A 21,213-nucleotide genomic window follows, 5' to 3' on the forward strand; every position below is an offset into this window, starting at 1 on the left:
TAATAGCACATGCTACCGATTTATAGAACGATCCAGTTTTTACTTTGGTACAAAACTGGAAGAGAGTAAAATACAATGAAAAAGTCAAAAGATATATCGAAAAGGCTGGGAAGACGAAAGTACAGTTTGGAAAGAATAGTCTTACTTAATAGAACACAGGGAGTTACAAGGGAGACTAATTACAACTAATTCAACTCGTAGAACTCGATGTTGAAAATCGTTGTTAGTCATGTAGAGCGCGACCGATCAAGATTTTGCCAATTGCGTCGGCTTAAGTCTGGAAGACAGTCGCCGTGTGCACTGCTCAGTTTTTCAGTGCGAGGTGGTCAGTTGTAATCCATTGAGTCTTTACAATGATTAAAAACTAGGTCATAAGGTAGCATACGCCCATTTAAAGCCCCATTGACTTACACACTAAATCACAAAAGTAATGTGGTCTCTAAGTCTAGATAGAAGTTTTCAATAGCTAAACGCTACCCATCACCGGATAGCTGACAAGTTGGCCTTTCATGGCTCCATCGATTTTCCGTATCATGACCATGTTGATATTTTGCTTTCCGAGCCGGAAGTTTTCGTCACTTGTAAACAGACCTCTTCACACAGTGGTAAACAATTTTCCTACGCTGCTTCTGGGAAAATGCGAATGAGTCTCCCTACATAAAAATAGAAAAATGCTGCGGCTGTTATATTTTCTTCCCCTTTCTAGAGGCAAGTACATTGCAAGTATAAGTATACAACTGTATCAACTGAGAGGATCTAATATGTCCATTGAAAGTAGTCAGATAATATGCAGATATGGGCGCCAGATTGGGTTTTGAACAGTTTCCCAAAAACCTACATGATCAATTCATACACATCACTCAATGCACCTGAGTTGTTACCTTACTGTAAGGTACCTTTAAGATAAAAAGTGCATCATTTTTTGAAAGTTCTTTCACTAAGGTTCATGCACTTGTACACTTTAATTGCCATGATGAACGTCAATACGTCAAGAACATGTTTTCCTCAACATGACGTTTTCAATGTATATCAGTCTTTATCACCACTGAGAAAACCTTGACAAGTAAGAGGACACAACCATTGCGCCCTCTTTCAATTATTAGTGCATACCCCTCCATAAACCGTTGTTCTATAGATATAGCCCCTAGCCTAGATGAAACTTAACAAATAGACCATCAGTAAAATAATCATCTAATTTGAAGAAGAAGAAGAATAGGTAAAGTAAAAACCATAGATTACTCTTGGAGGAAAAAGCCATCTTCTTATGACCCGGCCAGGTATGAAACCCGGAACCTCTTGATTGATAAGCCTCGTTGCTTCATATGCCACCGCCTTTATCCACTCGGCCAGAGCACCAGGATATCATCGCGCTTAATTAGAAATTGTGTCATAAAGTTGGAATATGAAATTAACATATAGCTACAAATCTGCAATGATGTCGTTGTTTTCGAGGTATCATGATGCTCAGCAGACCGGCTCATAAGTAACCTGCTGCATATTCATAGTATTATCATGACCATTTAATGAACTATATAACAGTTGCTTGTATATATAGAGTGGAAGTATCAGAAACATTATACACTGCAATAAATGTGATGATGTGTCCATGTGAGGCCTACCTGTAGTATACTTTGCCCCCGTGAACTAAATAGTGACCACGCACATATTTATATGGAATAATTTTATGGTTCTCTTTCTGGACCATTACAAAATATTTTAGTATAAGAGCCAACTTGTTGTCAGAACAAATGATACTATTCCCCTAAATGAGACAATTTCAAAGTGTACACTCGTTTAGCGCATGAGAACTTCCATAGAGTATAGCCTGCTTTTGAAAATTTGCCATGCATAATTGAATACTGTTATTCACTTAATTAATGCATACATGCATAGATGACATTTATAATCAGAAACTGCTTTACTTTCATAGAGCAGTGGTCCCGATTATGTATATACATATATATATATATATATATATATATATATATATATATATATATATATATATATATATATATATATATATATATATATATATATATATATATATATATATATATATATATATATATATATATATTCAATAACTGTTGTTCACATGCATGAGACGTACGATTTTTACTATCAGAAGAGCTGACGTTCATTTTAAGTAAGTTTTTTTTTATTTTAATACGTTTACTTTATTCAAGGACACATATACAAATATAGAAATTTCAGGTTCAGGAGTATATAAACGTCAGATACATCATTATGTGTATTTGACTACCATGCCCAAAAGTAATGCTTGACAAAAGCAAAGAAAACAGGGAACTGGATAAAGAAGCTTATCACCAGTAACAATATTGTTCCTTTTAATTTTTTTTGCAGTCAATATTGACAGTTTTACTTTTGATTTCCGAGGCCATTCGATAAATTCGAACCAACTAACTGAAAGTCGAGTGATAGAAAGCCCAAATTACTAGTAAAATAATTGTGATAATCACTGCTAAGGTTGAAAGTAGCCGTCAACGATTACAGAAAGGAGAATAAATGAGTGAGTTGTACAACATTTTTAATATATTTTTTTCTGAATTGTTTGGAGAACCTTATAAGTGTTAACCTTACAAAGTACGCATATAAATAATGTTCGTCCGGCAGAAGAGGTCCACATCAAGATATGTATCCAAACACACTTTAGTGTTCTCAGTGTAAATAATGATAAGTTCCCATCTTATTGGTATGGGTGAATATCATATAATTATTTTTACTGACATTTAGTAAATATAACTTGTTTGCAATAAACCAATTAGAAAATAGTTTTCATTTTTAACGACATTGGTAACGTGATAAATATGATTGACCTACAAAGAATACTTGTGTCGTCAGTGCAGCAGGGTGCTATTTTAGCCTATGTTACTATTTTCTTCCTTGTGTGGTTAAACTCCGTCATTGTTAAACTATGTCATGTACATAGGGCATTGACTTTCTAATACAATGGACGTCTGTTGGGAGTTAGTAATGGTTGACTAGAGAGAGACAAGGAGTCTATATCTGGCCTGACTGATTATCTTGAATCCACTGACTGTTCATCTTGGCTCCTATAACTTCTGAGCTTCCTGTTCTCACCCCTTGAAGCATTCCTGCACTCCCAATGTGTGTTTGTGGTAACACCCCTTATGTTATACCTGTTAGGAAGCAGCATCTGGCTTCTCTCAACTGTAAAGGCAAAACAACTCTTCTTTGTTTGTGGTCATCGGCCACCCTATAATTCTAAGGGTGAAGTTAAGATGTGTAAGGCTTAAAAACCTAGCTACATCCAATGGATGCATCTCTCCTCTGCCAACACAAGCAGAGGCAACACCTTTACCACTCGTAGTCGTAGGTACATTGCGAGTAGTGATTACATCAGCAAATAGAGTAAAACAAGGCTTTGTAAGACATATCCACCCAATAAAAATCGTTAAGTAAGATTTGCGAATACTGGTGTCATCTAATTTTTTGTAGATGATGAATTTAACCATGTTTTTGAAAGGAGTGCGGTTTCAAAGGAATACTTTGTAAAATCTTTATTTTGTATTATTAGAACGAACAGTTATCTATGAAACAACTTGCTGAGAACTCTTAACTTTTCGACAATTAAGTGAGTATTTTTTTTCAAAGAAATGATAAATGATATCAAAAATTTTTTTTTAGAATCTTTTAGGTGTATGGATTAATACAGTCCATATCTATTAATTTCATAGCTCATTAATCAACCTTTGCATGTTATGAGTAGAAGAATCAAGTTTGGTGATAAATATTATACCACATATAATAAACATTGGGTTGTGTGTTGCAAATGGTAACATTGCAGTATACAGCAAAGTGATCACTAACGTCGGAATTAAATATTCCTGAAACAATATTCTTTATTTTTTTTTATTTAAACATTACAAACTACGTTATCAATTAGCGTATATCAGAAACTCTTGTTTGGCTAGAACCAATAGCTGCACAAAACATTAAGGAAAACAGACACATTGTTGCCAGATCCCTAGTTGAGTAGAATAATATTGAAGTCACTTAAGGTAAAACTATATTTGACTTGCATCACTGCGTCGAATTCGATTGATGTGTACAGTCATCATTGAATGCAGCCATAGAACCACCAGAGGGTGTTTAAACACTGACGCCTAACTTAGTCTGACTAAACAGCTATCAGGGTCTGTAAATAGACAATGACTCAAGCTGCAGGGTGGAGTTAAATATTATGTTTGATCGTTGCTTAAATGGATATAAATATGTATATAGTAACCAACACCAATACCTCTCTGTCAACATTTACGACATTATAATTTGGTATTTGTAACTTGAGTACTGTTAGTACTGTACTGAATAACTTAAGTAGGCCTACTGTTATTAACTAGGTCTTAGACACTCCTAATGTGCTGAGAAGTAAGAGCAGTAAGAGCAGTAAATCAGAAATAAGATATATATTGCGCCTACAAATATCGTCGTGATTTACTGAAAGGCTACACGGGCATTGATATGACATAGGGAAGAATAGAAGGTTTATATTACTGATTAATCTAAGAAATCTCATTCAATGTCATTGGATAAATCAAGAGAGTTGTCAACGGCATTTGTATGGTACAGGTTGTTATGATTAGCTGGCGTACGAAGAGTATTATACGTCACTAATTCGTGACAAGACGGAAGTAAAATATGAGCTATATTGGAACCATGATGAGCATTTGAACATAACATTTCAGGATAATTGGAAGTAACAAATTACAACAAAAAAAAATGTGCACAAAGAATAAGGTAGGAACTGAAATGTCTCTTGAGTCGGTTACGAATTATTACTAACTTAGTTGTTATGGAACAACTATACCTGATACAACCAACCAGCATCCCACTAGCTTAGCTCACCTTACTCAATACCGTGAGTAAAACTGCTCTTACGTGTATTTGATGTTTACCAATTAAAAGCAGAGACCTTGCTTCAAGGATCTTAATGCATTTTCAAAACTTTGTGTCTAATGTCATATTAGGGTACGTATGTGTGGGTGGGGAGGGAGGGAGGGAGAGAGTGTATCTGGTTGTATATATGGATTTATTTATCGTGTATTATGCCGCCCAAAGAGATATATGATTCCACTACAATCCTAATCGATGTTACTTTTGTTTGAAACATTTTCTTCCATAGGACTCATGATGTGGCTTGCATTAAAGAAATTCAAACTACCTGTGGTTTTCATTGTAGGCCTATGTACTATACTGTGTTTTAGCCTGAATTCTCGAAGGACCGAAGTTCCTGACAGACCAGCAATACCGGAAATAGTTGGTGGACCTTTGAGGTATGTGGCATTAATGTCAGTAACACAGACAGGCAGTACAGGAAATAGTTGGTGGACCTTTGAGGTATGTGGCATTAATGTCAGTAACACGTTCACGCACATGAAAAGGCAAACATTAAATGTCAAGACTGGGTCACATATATATAGAGCTGTAAATATGATCGAACAAGTGCGTGGAGCGATGGCTGGGGGTAAAAAACTGAATAGTGCTCCAATTTTCTTAATGAAAAGTAGCCTCCTGTCATATTTATAATTATGAAGTACCGTTTTCTTGTGGTTTTGGTAAATGCCACTTAGTGATTTAAGAGAGCCTTTTTTCTCTCAAAACATTCAAGTACTGTCATTTGTGGTACAGAATGCACGGAGAATTTCATTTGTAGGAGGTGTCTTTTTCGGCTTTCAACATTTAACATGTGCTACTGCCTTTCGAAATCATTGTCCCTCCCCTTCAGATTCGAACCTCTTTCACCGCCTCTGAAATTGACTGAGAATCAATTTCACGAATCTTGCTTTCTTTGTACGTGTCATTGTTGGATATCGGTGATACCTATAGTTGTTGGTTGCAAACAGAACAGTTGAACTTTTAGGTTAGTTATGAATTGACGGGCAGAAACACAAGAGCATGACCTACCTAATAGCAGAGGGAATGAATTGTGCAACGTTTCTAATAGGAACGAGTGACACAATTTTTACAAATATGAAGTCAATTAGGGGACATGGAAAATTTGAAGGGGCCCTAGAAATGTTCCATAAAGAATATTTTATTTTTTATTTAATATACATACAGAAGAAGAGTCACAAAAGGGGCCCAGTGATTTAATCGTCCAAGAGACCCGTTAAAAGATAAAATCACCGATGAGTAAAGTACACACAATTAGGAGAAGAATTAACTCCTGACTTCTCCTGATGGTCTCCTATCATATTGAGAATTGCTGACAAACTTTCAGTTGCTTTCATCTGCATAATAACTACTTTATTAATATAATAACTTAGCTAATGCCGAAAGGCTTCGATGTGAGTTTTAACAAACTTATTTTGTCTAAATTATAACTATGACAAATATAATGTGTTTTCTCCAACATCATTGGACTATAGCAAATCCGGAGACTGTATGGGGTCCGGTGACATAATCGTCCGAGAGGCCCGACCTGACAAAGATTTCGGTTGCTTTCATTTGCTTAAAAACTAATTTTATTTTTTATACACCATTATTGATGTAATAACTTAGCCAAAAGGCTTCGATGTGAGATTTGACAAAAAATCATATTGTCTAATTATTACTATGACAAACATGATGTGTTTTCTCCAACATTATTGGACTGTAGCATTCCAAAGATTTATATACTTAGCATTGTTTTCTAAATTACAGACACTATTGCAACTTGCAGTCGAAGGGTACGTTCAAAGTAGTTGATGAGCTATCTACAAACTCTAGTATGCAGCCGCTCAACAGTGTTGCCTTCGTGAAGACATTTAAAACTGGTAGTTCCACCCTTGCAGGCATCCTTGCGAGGTATGGGTATGAGAGAAACCTTTCTTTTGCTTTACCCAAGTCGGAAATGTTCTTGAGTAATACACCTTTCAATCCAAAGACGTCGAAATTGCTTTCCATGCCGGTGTGACAGTACAGAGTGTCCCCCTGTACAAAGTGTCCACGGGGACAATCTGTACCAGCATATTTAGTCCGGTCGGACATTATCTGCTGAAAATTGTGTCCCCACCTCACAGCAAATATAGTCCCGCCGGACGAAATGTCCTGGTACGGAATGTCCGCAAATACTTCATAGCATATTTTGTCCCGCATAAAATTTAAGCATTTCGACATTCAAAAGGCAATTGAGTTCATTATATCAATAATTAGAGCAGATGCATACATCAGAGTTAAATGTTACAGGAAATAAATGAGACGTTGTGCGTTGCTGCAAAACAAAAAATAGAACGGGGAAAAAAAGAAAGAAAAGAAACAAGTCTTCCATCTGTAGATGTTAAACATGTTTTTGTTGTGATTGCTGCTATTTCATCCTCCGTATATGTTGCATGTTGTATTCGGCAACTACATTGCGTTCATAGTCATCTTTACAGAGGGAGAGATAGTATAAACTTAACTTCCCCCCCCCCCCCAACGGAGGGCGGGTACGGCATAGGGAATGCAAAACCTACAACAAAAAATGACAAATTGCAGAGGTAAAATATTACGAACTTAAAGGAGTCCAAACTTCATTGTTACCGTATTTCCCTAACACACAATGGGTAAGATTTGGCAAGTATGGTAACTGTACTTCATGGGTCTACGAGAGTTGCCTAGCCAATATGAAATTTCATCCGTGCGTAAAGCTCATTATAGGACGGGAACCGAGGGTGTTTTCAAGTTACATCCTAAACGAAATCGGCAACGCTGTATACAAAACTCAGGCCCATACACATAATTTTGAGTGCAAGGATACGGGGGGGGGGAGTTGGGATGGTAAGTTATCGAATGTGTGTCCTGGGGAGGGGTCTTCTTAAGTCTGTGACCTATCTGTGATGAGTTCCAAAATATTTTTGTTTGCTAATAACAACCATGAAGTAACTGGATACTTCTCTGACCTTGAAATGTCAATACTGCCCCAACCCTCTCCGTATGGGCTTGGCACCTATTTATTGACTTTCATTACTACTTTATTGTTTACTTTTTTACCCTTCCTTATTTTGTCACTCAATCGTCGAGTCAAGGTTTCTCCCTCTCAACAAGGTGGAGGGCCATTCTCCCACCCTCTGCCCCCTAAGCCCCGTTGTGATGGCCATGCGTGAAGCAAATTTTCATTTGTATAGACAAATGGCATTCCAGGCAATTCCAGTGATAAAGGTTCGTTGTTTCTTATTATGAATGTTTCTTATTGGACAAAAGTGGTTCAAATTAGAAAAGATATATTAGAACGCTATCCTCTTCAAAAGAGCTGCAAACATACAGGAAACAAAACAAAGCCAAACAAGGGAAAGAATAAAGCAAATAGGACAGAGCAGGATGCAATATGCTAGATTTTTTGTCTCATCATGTTTCTCACACTTTAAATATGTCATTCTTGTAGAGAAAAGTTTGTTCAAAGAAAGTTAATATAGTAAAAATCAAAACATGAAATTGGATGATAGTCATGTACAAACACAATATTCTGAATCTATATCAGACTGGGCAAAGAGTGAACAATGATTATACATGGGATCAGGGAGGTAGGAGCAGGGGGGGGGGGCACTGTCTGTACATGCTATTTTTAAAATGGCATCCCATATCTTTTTATAGCACGTTTAACAATCTCAATAAATAGTATTGATAACATACTAACACATCATATATATTTAAGTGATATGGCCGGTGTGTATCGGTTTATAGCATATCGAGTGGTGGTTGTGGAATGAGAAAATGTCCCTCTGATGTTGTGTGCCCACCCTCACTTCCTACCCCCTGCATGGGGAAATTTAACTGGAATGACTTAACTGGAATGTAGCTCTGATGCAAATAAAGATAATTCATGCTTTCTAGAGCATCCTTCAAGCAGGGAGGTATTGCTTGATTAGAATGATATACTACTGTCACTCTTCTTCAAACAATATGTACTTGCAACTTCCTCTTTAGAGTTTGGTAAAGACCTCTATAAAACCATGCAGAAGTTTCCCTATTAGAATTCCCTCCTTGAACTCCTTTCCACAAACAGTAGGATTACCTATATAATGCTTTAATGTGCAACTTGATACCGTCAAAAGTTTAATCTTGATTGTAAATTACAAATAAAATAGCTGATTCTCATGTATCCAACAGGTTTTTCGTTAAGACTTACACAGAAATCCATAACAGCAAAAGTTACAACAGGAAGAAGAATATGGTCGGTTATATGTTTTACTATGAGAACTTATCTTGAACACAATTTCCAGAACCAAGAAACACGCCTTCTTATTTGTTATTTAATGAAGTAATGAGGTGATAAAGAATTTCAAGTGTCACATCCCTTCAACTTGAACTGCAAATATATGGATTTCCACCGAATGACTGGCAGTGAAAAGTCAATGGCCTGTCTTTGCTTAAACGTATAGCAGCCGACGAAATTTTCTCTCATGATATGTTAGAGTGAAAGACAAGATTATTGTCGGTAACAAGTTAACTGCTAAGAAATCGTCTAGACATGTCTTCTGTTAACTTCATACATACTCCCTCCATTGGTGGTCAGGGATGAGATATCAGTACAACCAAATCTGTGCAAAATAAAAGTTGAAAGCAATATTATGAGTAGTGAATGCCACACTGTAAGTCATATATAAAATAAATTATCATCTTGAAAGGTTATGTGTAAGCTCCACTACAAAGATAATTAACATTCACCATGTTGGTTAAGTGTAGACTGTATAGTGTACAACTGAACTATGCTTAGGCATTGAGTTAATTGGATGATCTTTTATTGTGACACCTACATGTTTATGGGATTACTGGCTCCATTTATTTAATTGGAGATTGCATGTCATAATTTTGGCGCTATATTGTACAGTTCACTACCAAACCTGAAAAGTTTTAACCACATGAGCCAATACAACATTTGTGACATATTAATTAAATTTAATATCAGAAATTTATCAAATTAGAGTAAGCTAGGATACAACAGAAGTTTGATGCCTTTTGGTGCTCTTTGATGTACAGTATGTGTGCATGGTATGATTGTTTAATGCTGATCAAACATTAATTGTCCTGAATCAGGATCCATGGGGGTTCAAAACACCCTCTGTATGACCCAAATGCAAAAACAAGTAATGCTAGCTTACCATTATTATAGTAAAATGTACTATTATACATCATTTTGCATCAAGAGACCTAAACATTGCCTTATTTTGCCAAAGAAAAAGGGGTCCCTCTCCCAGGTTTCAGGAAATATCCCCCCACCACACACACAAACACATTTAGCAATTTTCCACAACGGACCTAACAGAGAAATGGTACCAAAACTCAGTTGATACATTATCTCTCTTATCTTGTCGAAATTCCTGTCAAAACAGCCAAGTAGTAATAAGTTCACACTTTCTAAACAGAAAAGTTCCCTGTGGTTACAGTATCAAACTGTCCAACACCATTTTGAAAAAACAACACACAATAGGTGGTGTCTAGCTGTGGAATGTGGTCTTAATTATTACTCATCATTTGTTTGAACAAATAAACAGTGTCTGCTGCAGTGAAACATGTCCAGCCAAAATCACTTTTTGGGGATGTAATTCAAATGAAGACAATTGTCAGGCTATATGGTGGAACCTTTGCAAGTAAATATAGGAACAAAAACTATGTACATATAAACTTGTTAATGGGGACTTAACCTGCTAAGATTTACAGTACACTTTCTCAGTTCTCACCTACCTTCGTGACCTTTCTATATGCTTAATACCTATTTGGAAATAATTTTGCTCAAACACAGCATTCTGCCATGCACTACAAGTTATTTGCATGGTACAAATAACAGATATGATGCCATTCATATTGGAACTAACTACAGAAAATTATTCACTTTTTAAGACATGCTTACCTCATCATCACATCAGTAATGCAATAAGAAGTTGATGCTGCAGTCTTGTCAGGCACTGCCTTAGTCTCAGGCCACTTTGAATAGAAGTCAGACAGTGTTATGATGTACAGTCGCTTGGTAGCTGTCACTGGTAGAGGACCAATAAGATCTACACCAACCTGTTAAGAAAGAAGACAGCATTTAGGTGCTAATTTCAAAAACATTTACAAGTTGCAGGCTTTGCCTTGACTGTTGTTCTATTCCATTGCTTCATTCTGTACACAGATCTAGATAAAAAACAGTGGGATATCTGATCGAAACAGGGTGTTGGTGGATTTAGGCCAATTATTTTTACCTTGCAAACATGAAAATGTAACTTAAACCATACTGTACCATATATTTACAATCTCTTCAACCACTAAACCAGAAAAATGATACGCCACTTTTTGCAACTTACAATTATATGCCTATATTGATGGTTGCTCCGCAGTTAGGCCAGAGTGTGGCTTAAAGGTATGCTGTATAGGCCCTAAATATGCCAAATTTTCAATATGGACAAAATTCTTTAAGTATGTTTATTTCCCTGGAGGAAATTTACCTCACTGGGACATTCAATCATCTCGTGTCATCATTTAGAATGTCTGAGCACAATTTAAAGGGTTATTACCCCCAGGAAAGTACTTTTTGAAAACTTCTAGCAATTAAAGTGGCCAAAATTTAGGGCCAATACAGACTACCTTTAAGCTTGTAAATGTTGAATTTGTCCAGAAAGAGTGACATTAACTATACTAAACCTTCACTGCATACTGCGGACATCCTGTGCAATTAAAACAGATTGGGAATTTACCTGTTTCCATAATCCAGTTACAGGAATGCTATGGAGACTTGTTCGTAGGTCTACAGGACAATGACGCTTTGACATCCTGTTGAACCAGGGAGTTCCATAACAACTCCCTGGTTGAAAAAAAAACTTGTTACATCAACGTTGATAGTTTTCCAATAGAATCTAGACAATAGACATAGTATGTTGTCGATTATCTATGCAAAGATGAACACCTTCAAAGAGATAAGAAAATTCATGATCAAGGAGATATCATGTTTTTTTGCCCCCCCCCCCAAAAAAAAAAACAAAAAAAACAAAAAAAACCACACAAATACATGGGCTGCAGGATTGGTAGTTCTAGCTGAAGTGCCTTAAAATTGAATTACAACTCTATATCGGTGTTTGAAATGGAATATTCCCATTATTGTACCTATTGCATGGCCACTATTTGGGTCTATAGATATTTAAGGAGTTTTCTTCTGCAATGAGGTTTGGCATGTAGAGAATATGCCACACCTAAAAAAGTACTATAAGGCCTTCAATATCTGTTCTTACCAACCAAAATTAATGAACATGAATTTGTTATGTACAGTATTAGTGCCACTTTCCTCTAGAAGTAGGCTAGGCTATATGCTATAGTCCAATAATTGCATTTGATAGTGTCCCATGCATGCAAACCAGACTAGCTCTGTAAGCTTTAGTGATCTGTTGTTATCTTTTATGATAGGCAGGGCGATAAGAGGTAGAAATTTATAATAATTTTCACAAAAATTTGTTAAGAAAATTGGGTAAACAAAACGAAAAGAAATAGGCCCTAATAACTTTGTTCATGCACTTACCACTTTGCTCAAGCATACAACTGATTATAATGTTGCATAAGCAATTGCTTGACTTTTGCGAATGAGTTTTTACAACTAACCAAACGTGGTAAAAGAATATCATGATTTGTGCACCAATCAGTCCTAGAGGCCTGGTTATAGTTTAACTGTGGAATGGCCGTTCGCCATTTAACAACCAATACCATATCGTGTATCCTATACTGTAAGTTACAGACATTACCTTATAGATGTCACTAGTCAGTATGAGCTGCCTCGATTTGGGCGAGTTGAGAAGCCCTAGATAGCAAAACTTTCCTTCAATTTCGGTACGCAAGAGTTCCATTTTCAGCCAGTCTGAAAGCCTGACTTTGTCTCCGTAAGATCCTTCTCTGTTTTATTCTTGTAAACCCACTTGGATAGCTCTCATCTCTTAGAATATCCGCAATTTGTCTCACGTTTTCCGCTAGCTTTTCCATATTTAGTTGTCGCACGACTTTACTGCTAAATATACGGAAGCCGAAATGCGACAGTTTGCTAATAATACGGATACTGCCAGAGTCCATTACTAATTAAATTTTTGCTACTCGAACGTACATGCTAATGCGGACATAGTGTTCAGGGGGACACAAGTTACAACAAAATAAGCGACCAACAAATAATGTCCCCCCTCGTTTCATCATAGCATAAACTGTCCTGGGAGACAGTCTGTACCAACTGGCCTTGTACAAAAGGTCTGGGAGACTAAATGTACTGGTAAATTCAGTATAAACTGTCCCAGTGGGACTGGGACAGTATATACTGAATATGGAATATTTGCGACAGTTTGTACTGCTACACCGGTGCCACCAGGATTTCACATTCTGAACAACCACGCGATATTTAACAAATCAGGTTTTCAGGAAGTAATGAGACCAGAAACGAAGTATATAACACTTCTGAGGGATCCAATCAAGACTTTTTATTCTCTCATTGCCTACTTCCACTTACTAAAACATTACAATTTCACTGGAGATATATTTTCACCTGATTTTCCTATGAAGAGTTTTCTTGATATTGTCAGCATAACGCATACCCATAGAACTGGGTTGATCCACATTGGGCAGATGTTTTCATTGGGTTTCGACACGTATACACAATCAAATGACGAAGATGCCGTGGCCAAGAAAATACGAGAGCTGGACCTAGAATTGGATCTTGTTTTGATGAATGAATATTTTGATGAATCTCTCATAATTTTGAAAAATATGATGTGTTGGCAATTCGAAGATATTCTTTATGTCTCGCAGAAAATCAGTGGAAGGAAATATAACTTTCCTGAAGAGCACGTCGACTTGCTTAGAAATTGGACGGCCGCAGACAGCGCCCTCTATGACCATTTTAATCACACACTTTGGACGAAAGTTCAAGCTTACGGGTCAACATTTACAAGCGACTTGACCTATTTCAGACTACTTAACCAAAATGTGAACAACATTTGCTCCCAGAAAGTAATCTCGACACATGGCTTGGAACAGCCTCTGCCAAATCTGAGAGCTCAGAATGGTAATTGGACTAAGCTTTGCATTGATATCAAAAGGGCGTGTTACCCGTACACAGTATTGATCCGAGAAAATCTTAAACATGGTATGTCAGGGTGAAGAAGAACTTCGCTAATTACATTTAACTTCACTTGTTATCCTGATTTAATGAGTCGTTGTAAGTTATTTGTCTAAAATAGAGTACGTCCTACTACAGATGAAGATACGTCATCGTTTACTGTGATCAAACTGAGAGCCAAGTGTTTTGTCAAAAATTTAGAATGGATTGTAAGTAGGCCTTTCAGCAAATAGGAAAGTTACCCCGCTATTAAGGAATGATTAAATTATAATTAATTTGTCATGCCTATATGTCAGAAATGTTCCCTTTTCTTAATTAACGTATATACTTCAATTAGAATTAGAAAGCTGTTTTCGTGTATTGCTTTACAATACAATGTTGGATGCATGACGGCAAATGGTGTCAAATTGCATGAGGATGTTTGATCATTAGCAGTACAGCCAAGCTTCATTTATGTTTTAATGTATTGACTGATGTTGCCAATGTTGTTACGCATCTGACATTGCTCACTGTTTTTTTCAAGGTAACGTATCAGATTGTGTACATGCTTAAATATGGGATTTAGTTCAGGCTAACATATGGGATTTTGTACAGCTTAGTATAGGGCTAGTATTTTGGAATAGTACTGCTAACGTATTGGGATAGTATACACCTGACATGTGCAAGACTCAGTGGTTATATGATGGGGCTACTATGGAACGCGAGAAGGGCAACCTTATTTTGTTGTCTAAACTAAGTTTGTTGCTGTCTAAACTAAAGTTGTTGCTGCTATTTTATCATGTTGCTGTTGTTCGTTGATATTTAAACTTACGTTGATGTCTTAAGTCACGTTGATGACTAAACGCGCCTTAATGTCTAAACTCACGTTGATGTCTAAACTCACGTTGATGTCTAAACTCACGTTGATGTCTAAACTCACGTTGATGTCTACACTTTCGTTGCTATCTAAAGTTCCGTTGTTGTAACACATTGTGAACGAACATAATTCTTTCTTTTCAAAACATTAAAACAATCAACCGCAAGTTGCTGCCGTGCAGAGCTAACAACATTTCTATTACAGAGATTTTCATGCTAAGTACAGCCAATAATCATGTTTCTCAAATTTCCCGAGAATTGTTTGGCTAATAATAATCCCTTACCCATTGTCTGCAAACATGCTTGCATCTTTAGTGCTCAATGAACGCAAAGTATGATGGTTTAACTATGTGTAGAGCATTCACAAAGTACAGGCAGTGATAAGATCGCATCTATACAACTACACTAGTAAAAATACAGGCCATATAATAAACGCAATTGGTGTTCGATCGAGACAAAAACTTTTGTCTCTAGTAATATTACTGTCACTCGTTTTACTTGATTGCCGACATCCACAACATATCCAGACATCTTTTAATGGTTCAAATAAATAAGTTTTAAGTACAGTATTTTATGCTGGTATTTTGTCTCGACACTCGTTTTACTTGATTCCGACATTCCCGGATTATATCTACACATTGTTGACGGGGCTCAATGAAATCAGATTAAAAGTGCAGTATTTTTATGCTGGTACTTTGTCTAGACACTCGTTGTACTTGATTTCCGACATTCACAGCGTCTATGCATAGCCTATAACAATTTATAAGTTGTTTACTGTGCAGCCTCCTATATTCGTATGAGCTGTAACGCACATGCCTGATAGGCTGGCGGTGGGAGATACGGTAGCTTATAAAACAAGGTTTCCACAATTTTGCGTCTATGGTGACTCCAAATGGACTTGACCGACCTCCAAGACCCCTATTGTGTGTACAGCAGACTGACCTGTGTTTATCAAGCCATAGTGTTATTGTATCAAAATGGTGGTTCGGGCCATTTCTACAACAAGCAGAACCTTCTAGTGTACTGAAGTCATCGAAACCTCAATGCATTTTGCATTCTGGTTTACATTACGCGGTTGAGCAATTTTGAACAGCGCCGATAGCAACAACGTAAGTTTAGACAACGACGTATGTTTAAACAACGAAATTTAAGACATCAACGTGAGTTTGAGCAACAACGTGGTAAAACAGCAGCAACAACTTTAGTTTAGACAACAACAAACTTAGTTAAGACAACGAAATCAGTTTGCCCTTTTCGCGTTCCATAGGCTACAGACTTGGTCACTAGCACGTCAGTCTAGACTTGAGAGTCGAGATATACCAAGGTACCAACATGTGAGGTACCAGCTTATTCCAGACCACCTTTGTAAATATTTGTACATGACATTTATACCAACACCCCGGTGACGTAATATTAGTATATGGACATTACAATACGACTGTATGATAACGTTCACTGGTAATAGAATATTAAAATGACAGTATTGTGTAGATAGAAGTTCCTAAAAAGGCAAAAAATATGTAAGTCAGAGTCGCATACACACTATCACAAGTTTGTACTATATATCCAAATGAAAAAACATATTATGAACGTTTAAATTGGACGCACTTACCATATAAAGTGCAAAAATTCCGATGATCATTGTTTGAATGTAGCGTGAAAGACGGTAAAGTTTGGAATATTTGACAATTTGTCAAGATGGTAATACGAAGTCTGCAAAACGGTTCTTATTACATGCTTTTCTCTTTGACAAGTTTAAACTTAAAGCTCTACAATGTTTTCCATTGTAAACAAAACTGAACCGATAAGTTACTCTGAAATCTTTCGTGATTAATATTGCGTAGTAAATGTTCATGACGATGTACTTTGTTGTTAATAAAATGCCAACTCGAAAATAATATCGAACGAATGAAAAAAAATCAAGCAAAGTTGGTGTTCCGTGTTGGAAAGAAGGTTAAAGGTCGAACCAAACTCAGATCGGACGTATGCGCGAGAATATGTCTTGACTACAAAATATACTTAATATTGGAAAATAATGTATAGCCTATACACTATTTCGATGGACTCAGTACAGTCATGGGTCCAACAGCAAATGAAGAAATTGATGACTCGAGGCTATTTGTTAATTGTGTTGTTCTCTCAGTTACAGCTATGAAACTTTGAGAAGGAACAACTTCTAGTAACTGGATCAGCTGGGTTAGCTTTAGTTTCAGTATGGAACCACTGTTGCGGGTCGCTGAACTCCCTGATTAGACTAACCCTATTGCCTACAAAAACATGGAATCTTCTGCTATCATTGTGAATGTACTTCAAGACAATTTCCGAGTCTGTCGAAAAAATATGACTTGGCGAATTCAACAACTAACTCCCTTTTCAACAGAGAATCCTTTACGGCTAATAAAGCAGCTTGCAGCTCTAAACGATGTATAGTACGTAGTTTTAAAGGAGCAACTTTACTCTTACTCATGACTAACTGTACATGAATTTCCCCTTATCCATTTACACAACGTAGGCTACATAACAGCCACAGCCATAACCTTTAGATCTAGTGTAAGATGGTCAGCGCTTTACATAAAGTTTCTTTTGTACTATAGTTTTACTTGTATATTAGTGTACTGTACAGTGCTCACTGTACAGAGGGGCTATGCATTTGTACAGTATATTTGTATGTTGTCTTGTGGCAGCAGAGGGGTGGATTAACACCTCTACACTGCTACCTCTTCTGGGTTGCAATGCAACTATCTTGCTCTTGCTGGAAATTAGCCCTCACAGGAAATGGGGTCTGTGTGTATATATTTTAGGAACAAAGGAGTTTTGTGAGGGGTATAAGGAGTCAGGCAGTTTGCTATGAGTACCTGAGCAAGGCAGTTGCAAAAGAGGAGAAATATAGTTTTAATGGCTGGATAGTTTGTTTTAAACCTTAATTTACATAGTTCAAGTTACATGTAGTCCTTATAATTTTATGGAAAGAGTGACTGACAGTCTGGGACACTATTTACTATAAAGGATACTATTTACTATAAAGGATATTATTTTACAATAAAGGATATTCCGGGACACCATTTCTTATAAAGGACATTATTTTACTATAAAGGATATTAACATTATTTTACTGAAAGGATACCCTGGGACACTATTGCTTATAAATTAAAGGATACTATTTTGTTGGGATCGGACATTCATAATACCATTTATTGTGTTCAACTATACTGATGTCGTGGAAGATCTGATGTCGTGGAAGATCTGATGTCGTGGAATACTTTATGTCACCAGCAGGCCAACTCACCAGAACAGGCTTTAAATTCAGCGTATTTACTTTAACTTTTGGGTGCGCACCTCACAACTGTAAGTTATTTTATTTAATGCTTTGACTGGGCCCAGATCAGCTGGATATTGTTTGTTATTCATAATTATAATTTCTTTTGATTCAATCCAGTTGAGTTTTCCATTTTTTATGTGTCTTGCTCTGTGTTTGGTCTTCACACTAAAACTAGAGTTCTCTGATCAAGAACAAACATTTATTTTCAGTGGCTAACACCCTAACACTAGCATCTGAAAAATGGTGAAGTTCGATGAATGCATCATCAAAGCAACAAGGCTTTATACAACGAGGTACCCTCAAACGACTGAAAGAAGACAACGACTGGGCCCAGGTGTCCCAAGCCCTTACAATATCAGGGGGTATCTCTTCATCCCACGACGGTACAATTATAGAATACAGGGCCATTCATTAACTCTTCCCAGCATCCGGATGCGCGGTGTGTCTGTACATGTCCGTACACGTATGACGCCCTCTAAAATTCCATCACGTATTTCATTTTGACTCCGCATCCGCGCATCCACCCCGGGAGTACTAGGAATGGACTTACAATTTTCGAAAAGTTTCGACATATACCATCACGTATTTCCAATACTGAAAGTCCCGTATGTACGAAGATATTCCACATCAATAGTGTGTCGTTCTTAAAAGGCATCCGTACATGTGTGACGCCCTCTAAAATTCCACCACAGAAGTACTAGGAAAGGACACTCCGCATCCACGCATCCGCGCATCCACTCAAAAAGAAAGAACTGGGACTTTGACATTTTATACTCACATACGTACTGGGGTGAGACTGAGCATCCGCGCATCCGGATGCTCAGATAGTATCATCGAGTGGCCCTGTATTCTATAATTACTCCCCCACGACAACCCACGGGCTGTAGCTTCCTGGAAAAGGAGCTTGCCTGAAAGGACTACAGGAAGAAAATTGACGAGACTATACTGAGCATTCTCCTCCTGGTTAACAAGCCACCAATTTCTTTCTCCAACGCGAAGAACTCATCGCGGGAAACCATCCACTTTATACCTAAAGCCCTGCTTTCGCTACTAGTGCCAAATTCTAGAACTTCCTTAGCTCTACATTCCACGGACACTTCAGATAGCAATCTAAACTCATAGACCACAAACTTAGTGAAGTTAATTTAAATTAAACCTTCCATGTTTCAGGGTCTTGAGGGTTTCCCTAATAATGATCTCAGCATCGGATTTAACCTGACAGAGAACTAAGACAATCATCTACGTAAAACCATGGAGCTATAAACTGTTTATAGTTCCATGGTAAAACTATCTTTCTACAACGTATTTAACAAGCGGAATCACACTCGGCAGATCTGTAATTGTACGCCTGAAAGCATAGGCGGAGCTAGCCGCACACCACATCCCTCCAAACAGATGTGACCTCATACGAAGGTATCTTAATTTACCATTAATGTACCATAGGCATTATAGGGCATCTCTGTCCCTAGCTGCAATCATGACTTGATTATACATAGCTTCAATGTCTGCTTGAACAGCTATACTGTGTTGCCGAAATCTCAACAAGACTGGCAGAGGCTTAAAAATCATGTCGGGGCCCTGCATATAACGATCATTCAAAGACTTGCCTTTGAAGTTAGTAGCGCAATCGAAAACTAGCCTAAGGTTGCCTGGTTTCTTCTCTGACACTACCGCATGATGGGGTAAATACCATATCCTGTCTACCATGAACAACTCTGAATCTGGTACTGCCTCTGCATAACAGTTTTCTACAAGTTTCACAATATCAACGGTATAACTATCATACAAGCCATTTCTAATAAGTTTCTTGTACAACGAGTCAAACCTATTCTTTTGCAAAAACAAAATTGTTTGGGAGGGTCTCCCGACCTGTCCCTCCAAGGAATGAGTCCTGTCACGTCCGAAACAGGCGCGATTCATAGTTGACAGCTTGGTTGTGAAGGTTTGCATGCTAGCTAGAGTACTGTTTATAAACATTACACAATATAGCCTAGCTTTGGGCTGCGTTAAAGGCCCAAACGCCGAACTTGCTACTTCTTGACCAAAATAACTGAAAAAAGAGTTGCATCCAGGGGGTAGGAAGCTTCCAAAAAGTGCAGGGGGGGGGGCACAACATCAGAGGGGTACTTTCTCATTCAACAACCTATGCTATTAACCGATACACACCGGTCATATTACTTACATATATTTGGTGCACGTGACTCTTCCAACCAACATCTGTACTTCTGTCCATCCATAATTTAGAACTTTCCCAAAAATTCCTCCTGTGTTCATTCCAGTCTTTAGCAAGCTCGGTTAAATCCTAGTCATCGGTCTTAGATTTGTGTACATTCAATAACATCAGACTTTTGTATCTCTTTTGTGACATTGTGCTTCTCAGATAATTCTTTAGAAGACGCTGTGTGGAGAACGATCTTTCAGCTGAAGCGGTACTTACAGGAGCCAACATTAATTTATGAATGAGATTTTGCAAGTTCTAAAAGTAAGGGCTGGTCATTTGGGTGTTCTGCTATAGCAGAAATGATTGTACTCATTGATGTAATCCTTTTCACATCAGGAAATTGCTGAAGAATAACACCCCTTAACAACCAAATCTGTGCATCCAACTGCGGAAAATCAATGAAACTGGTGTATGTTTTCACAAGCTGATCTGATATCTTAAAAGCTATGCCATTTGCTGCATTTAGAATAATTTCCTCCATATGGGTTAGTTCTGTATATGACCTGCAGTAATTCCAGTGAATCTCCTTTGTAGTTCAGCAATGCATGCATCAATAGCCTCAAAACTCTGGACACGGAAGTAGAATTTGGCATCATCAAGTATAGAATAATATGCTAGTAGAATGAGCTGCAACATTGATTTTGTACTTATTGAGATTGTCTATTGTTAACCGTGCAACAAAAAGATATGGGATGCCATTTAAAAATAGCATGTACAGACTAAAAATAAATATTTAAAATAAAATGTTAA

At 37.3% G+C, this 21,213-nt stretch overlaps 1 protein-coding gene across 1 annotated transcript; it reads left to right on the forward strand.

The window, feature by feature from the left end:
- Nucleotides 1–5,348: 5,348 nt before the first annotated feature.
- Nucleotides 5,349–17,245, forward strand: LOC139974979 (galactosylceramide sulfotransferase-like). Its single transcript, XM_071982554.1, has 3 exons — nt 5,349–5,382; nt 6,688–6,931; nt 13,309–17,245. Exons 2-3 carry the CDS (start codon nt 6,755–6,757, stop codon nt 14,107–14,109), a joined length of 978 nt encoding a protein of 325 aa, XP_071838655.1. The 5' UTR covers nt 5,349–5,382; nt 6,688–6,754; the 3' UTR covers nt 14,110–17,245.
- Nucleotides 17,246–21,213: the final 3,968 nt, after the last annotated feature.

Source organism: Apostichopus japonicus, chromosome 10, assembly GCF_037975245.1.
Source record: "Apostichopus japonicus isolate 1M-3 chromosome 10, ASM3797524v1, whole genome shotgun sequence".
Classification (NCBI taxonomy): Eukaryota; Metazoa; Echinodermata; class Holothuroidea; order Aspidochirotida; family Stichopodidae; genus Apostichopus; species Apostichopus japonicus.